General features: G+C 38.1%; 1 protein-coding gene across 2 annotated transcripts in view; it reads right to left on the bottom strand.

The window, feature by feature from the left end:
- Nucleotides 1–923: 923 nt before the first annotated feature.
- LIN28B (lin-28 homolog B) overlaps nucleotides 924–6000 on the bottom strand; it is a 129564-nt gene continuing 124487 nt past the window's right edge. For both annotated transcript variants that reach the window (XM_054505478.1, XM_045866045.1), the window contains exon 4: nucleotides 924–1293. In XM_054505478.1, coding sequence (XP_054361453.1) covers nucleotides 924–1293 — 370 coding nt within the window. The remainder of the gene's footprint in view (nucleotides 1294–6000) is intronic.

Below are 6000 nucleotides of genomic sequence, written 5' to 3'. Positions count from 1 at the left end.
GACTTCGTCAAGGGAAGCTGCTGTTGCCACAATCCCTTCAAAACTTCACAACATGTACAAGATTATAATGAGCTGGTATCAAAATACCACTGAAAACAGTCAAGAAAACAAGTCACTACGTTTATACATTGCCCTCCCCCTTCATTTTTCTGAACAGGCATCTAATTTACAATCAAAACTTATGAATTAAAAACATGGAAATTATCGGCACAGAAATTACACATTCATTGTCTTTTTCTGGAGTTATGTATCCCAGATTCAAAAAAGCAGTCAGTGGCATGTGGAGTTAAGGTACTGCCTTCAACGGGGGTTGGGGTAAGGGGGAAACACCCCATAGGTATCAAGAAAAAGAGGCAGTCCCCAACTTGGGAGAACTGATGACTTAAAACCTTTAGTACCATATGACTGGCAGCTCTGAGATCTGAAGTAGCCTTTGGTTCGCACAAAAGGTAACAGTCGTGTTTTTATTTTTATGTAATGTAAAGGGAGTGGTATTTCAAGAAAAAAAGACTGAAGCCATCTAAAATGCTTCCTCTGGGTTTTCAGTTCTTGGGGACGTCCAATTCCGCGAGGGAGGGTGTGTGCTTGTATCTACAGACACACATACAGAAAGACAAGTGCGCGTTAGAGGTGTGTCTGCAGCGCTATACCGACTCCTCCGACACGCACACACTCAGGCTCTCTCCCTCTCACACATGCACATACAGATACACATAGTATTTCATCCTCTGGATAACATAAAACATGACACCCTGCTCGAAGGTAATTTGCTTAGAGTGATTTGTCTGTTTAAAAAAATTCACAGTTCCTCAACAGTAGTTAAAAATCCCCAGTCAGCTGCGGCTGTGAAACACTGCTCCCCTGTACTTGCATGAGGTAGACTTCCCGACCGGGGAAAGAAAACGATACATTAGGAAGAAGCGTTATGTCTTTTTCCTTTTTTGAACAGAAGGCCCCTTTTTGCTTGGTTCTTCCGGCGCCGCGGAGGACTTCGCCGAGGAAGCTTCTTGAGACGACCTGCCCGGCCACTCTGCGATCTCGAGCCTCGCCTCCTGAGGAAACGGCGGCGACGTGCAGCCGTGCCCTCCGCCCAGCTCTCGAGGAAAGGTCGAAGTGCACGGCGGGGCTTCCGCTTCCTGTCTTCCCTGAGAACTGGCGGGCGGCTGCGCCACAGTCTTATGTGGGCAGTTGGCCACCATGTGCGCGATGCTCTGACAGTAATGGCACTTCTTTGGCTGAGGAGGTAGACTACATTCCTTAGCATGATGATCAAGGCCGCCACAATTGTAGCATCTGCAACAAGAATAATGGAAACGTCTCAGAAGCGGCGAGCGTGTGTCATAAAATGCGTTCTAAATCAAAAAAATATATACAAATTGTCACTGAGATCAGCCTATTTTATTTTTTAAAACACTTTACTTATTTTTGACCGAGAGAGAGAGAGAGCACAAGCATGGGAAGCAGCAGGCACAGGGAGAGGAAGAAGCAAGCTCCCCGCTGAGCGGGGAGCCCGATGTGGGGCTCGATCCCAGGACCCTGGGATCACGACCTGAGCCGAAGGCAGACGCTTAACCGTCTGAGCCACCCAGGCGCCCCGAGATCAGCCTATTTTAATGTGTCCTCTTAATAAGTATGTAATGCTATCTTTTTTTTTTTTTAAAGATTTTATTTATTTGTGGAGAGCGAGCGAGCGAGCACAAGCAGGGGGAGCGGCAGGCAGAGGGAGAAGCAGGCTCCCTGATGCGGGGCTCGATCCCAGGACCCCGGGATCATGACCTGAGCCGAAGCAGACACTGAACCGACGGAGCCACCCAGGCGCCCCTGTAATGCTATTTTTAATCAAAGTTGCTTCTAAGCCCGTCTTCACCAAAATGCTCTAACAAAGTGATAAAGCTAGCTGTGCTAAACACAACAGTAAATGAAAAACAAGAGTACTAGTCTAGTACGAAACACTAGTCACTTCCATATAGAAATGACTTTTTTTTTTCATACTTGACAGGTTCTTTTAAGAGAACAGTGTAGTCCACTAGAGGGCAGCCGGTGTCCAACAAAAAACAACCAGCTAGCTTTAAAAAGAAGTCAGTTAAAAAACAAAGCTGTTGACACATAGTAGGCACTGGCAATGCACTTCGCAATTAAGAAAATTGTAGACCAAATTAAATTTCATTTCTTTAACATCTCTTTGCGTATTATGTTGACTGTGGAAACCAGTTGAACTGGAAAATTTTTTTCCTTTGTACAAATTAAGTAATGAAGTGCAATTTGATATATAAGAAGTCAGATGTCTATGGTGAGTGATATCTGGCAAATTACCAAGTAATTTTAGAGCAATACAGTAAGTATCTGAATCAGAAGAAACTATAAAAAGCTTCTAAATACTTAGATTGGGTTAATAAAGGTAGCATCAAGTTCAATGATGGGAAGAATTTACTTTCTTTTCCCTCTGTAAGAAATTAGTTCTCCTTTCGGGTAAATTCTTCTAAATTGAAATAAACATAAATCTACCCTTAATATTTGAATACACACTGGGGGCTGGCTTTGTATGAGATGTCTGAAAATCTTAGTTTCTAAAAGCTGAACAAGTAAATTATTTGGGAATGATGTATTTGCTCAATTTCAGTCAGATTTTCTTTGAAATTTTTACATTCAAAACAAGCGGAGAAAATAATATTGTATATACTTACAAAGGTTTTTAATCTACTTGTTGAGTACAGAATTTGCTTGTTTTGTCTCCAAATGAAATGTTTTAAGAGCTATTTCAAATTTATTTTAAAATACATTTATGACTTCATAATTCTTAATATGAAACTCAGACGATAGGTCACAACATTTTTTAAAAAGATAGCAAATAAGTGGTAACAGTGAGCATCAACTTAAGACTATAATGACAGTCTACGGCCATATCACCCTGAACGCGCCCGATCTCGTCTGATCTCGGAAACTAAGCAGGGTCGGGCCTGGTTAGTACTTGGATGGGAAGACTATATAATGACAAAAAATAATTATAATTAATTACATTTGTGTGTGTGTGTGTGTGTGTGTGTCAAAGAGAGAGGGAGAGAGAGAATAGCAAGCTTAACAACTTATACTACCATATATTTTAAAGACAAACGACTAAGCTACTACTAACCTACTGAGCAGTGTATGTAGAATAATCAGTATTCTATTTTCTGGGTCAAGGTATGAAGAGTGTTTTGTTGTTGTGTTGTGTTTTGTTTTGTTTTTACCTGGCAGAAACTAGGGTAAATATGGCCTATTTCTTAAGTTACTAATATTACCTTACAGATTTTAGAATTAAATGGATTCACAAAATGGGCTTTTATTCTTTGCAATAATTAACAAGTATTTATCCCAGGGAAAAGGAATGCATCATATTTTCAAAAATTTAAGGGAAGAACAAAGAAACCACTTTTTCTGATTATTTATTGTGCAATTACATACCTTAATATAATAAATTAATGAAATAATATTACAATCCAGATTCAATACTGTTTCAGCCATGTGTTCTAAGAGATAATGCAAAATTAAAGAACAATACAAATTACCAACGAATGATTGAAATTCGGGTCCCCCAAATAACACACTCAAAAATGGCATCTTTGAAAAATATAACCATATTACTTATCATAATATTTTCCCACATAGTTCTCTTCTACAATGGATTAAGTGAATTCTTAAATTAAATTTGCACATCTATAAAATATCTCCTTTTGAATTAAATTCACTTCCTTGAGGATAACATCCACTCAGGAGCTCATTGTCGAAGAGGAGAAAATAGGTTAAAGCCTACAGTAATAGAACAAGCTCTCCTGCGGACACATCAATTTCATCCGTCACTGTGGTATGTGCTGTGTTATCCAATTCAGGGATCCATTTTGCCCACTCATTTACCACGGGCCTCATGTCAGGATTCCACTTTTACAAATGGGGTCTTCCATCATATTCTGTACGTGCACTTACCATTACATTTGGGTTTTAAATGTTATTTTTAAGGATACTGTATAATTTTTTGTTTCCTTGCATTTTGATCTACTCCTTTAATTCACTCTCCTAGCTTTTCAGATATGTGCTATCATTAGGCCAGACTGTCTTCCACACTGAAAAGATTTGCATTCAGTGGATATGTGCTTAGTCTTAAAAGGGGAGGAGTGGTATTTATTCTCCTCTTCTATTTAATCATTCAGTGTCAATCACGCTTACTAAGAGTGCAGATCACACCCCATTATGAAACCCTGTCCTTCCCCAGGGACTGACACCAAAATGGAAATGCTAAGCTACCTTTCAGCCCACAAATGATACCACACCACACACTCCGTACAAGCTCTATGTGGTACTTGTCTCCTTTGTTCAGTGTCCACACCTCTCCCAATCAGCTAGCTTTTGTTAGTTTGAATGAATTTTACATTTGATGTGAGCATAAAAATGGCATGTGTGCCCTTGTATAGTTACATGCTTAAGAAATATAAGGACCCAGACTCACAGGCAAAAGACTACACATGAAAAAAACCATAATCATACTTCATTATACATTCCTATAGCCAACCATAAAAAGTAAAATCGTTCATGGTATGTATTTTATAAAATGATGAACCAATGGCACAAAGGATGTTTTCTCACCTATTAAAGTAAAATAAAAATGTTCAGATTAGTCTCAGAATTTTATCAAGTTCTTTGTAAGATTATAAATACTTTAGTTCTAATGAATTAGCACATTCTACAGATATTACTTATTTAAGATGCTTTTGAAGATGGAAAATAATTAAATTGGAGCCAATTTTTTAAAAGATTATCAAAATAAGATGAACATTTTTAAATGAAATGAGAATGCCAACAATACATATAGTAGGATAGAAGCACCTAAAATGGCAAAATAAATAAAAGCAAATCCTAAATTTAGGGCTTTAGAACTATGTAATTATGTAATGAAATAAGTAATTAGGGGGTCTTAATAAACTAAGCCCAAACAACGACATTAGTTAAGAAGTTAAACATATACGAAGTTCTGAGGATTCCAAAACAAAAATGAAAATTCTCATTCTGAAATCAGATTTTAGATCTGCTGTGACCCTTCTAAAAATTCTCATTTTTGAGGTCCAAGTCATAGAATAACCAAATTATATTTTCAAATGATAGTAGTAACAATGGTTAGGACTGAGCTCAATTGAAAACCACTAGATTAGAATATGGACGTTAATTTTTTAATGATACCTGAATGATTTAGATGAAAGAATTAATCAATTGTATGTTCCACCTGGATCCCAAAAGTGATAATAAGTTGGGGAGAGGGGTGGTACTTCACGGAGAGCCAGCTTTGCCTGTCTAAAAGTGTAACGGAAAAAATAGAAGTTAGGTATTTGAAAGTGTTAACGTCTTAAGAATTTATATGGAAAATTAAATCTACATTCTGGGGAGGTTGAAGGCACATTAAGGATAAGTGTACAGAGATCTGTAAGCTTCTCTAGAACAAATACTGAGACAACAGTGAATCAAGTATTATCAAGTATCAAAGTATGTAGTACCTAGAAAATAGGAAAAAGAAGTGCAAGCTATGGGCAGGAAGAAGGGGTGAAAACAGAAAAGAGGACATAAAAATCCATGGAAAAGAAAGATGTGAAAAACAATCAAGTTTCCAAATGGGAGAACAGAAAAGTCAAAGATTGGAAAGAATTCCAGAAACCAATTTGGAGAAAGGATAACTGACTCTTTGAAGAGATTGTTTATTAATCCTGATACAGTCCAACTAAAATCCAGAAATGATACTAATGACATTCAAGTCTATAGCTTTTTATTTTATTTTTAAAGATTTATTTATTTATTTTAGAGAGATAGTGTGAGTAGGGAGAGGGGCAGAGGAAGAGAGAGAGAGAATCCTCAAGCAGACTCCCTGCTAAGTGCAGAGCCCCAAGGGGGGCTCGATCTCATAACCCTGAAATCATGACCTGAGCCAAAACCAAGAGTCAGACGCTTAACCGACTGAGTCACCCAGGAGCCCCAGTATAG

The sequence above is a fragment of the Mirounga angustirostris genome, unplaced genomic scaffold (genome assembly GCF_029215605.1).
Source record: "Mirounga angustirostris isolate CCGP_5_RB_7025 unplaced genomic scaffold, mMirAng1.0.hap1 SCAF_8, whole genome shotgun sequence".
NCBI classification, from domain to species: Eukaryota; Metazoa; Chordata; class Mammalia; order Carnivora; family Phocidae; genus Mirounga; species Mirounga angustirostris.
The sequence above is the reverse complement of the archived record's forward strand: the minus strand, read 5'-3'. Positions and strand labels throughout refer to the sequence as shown.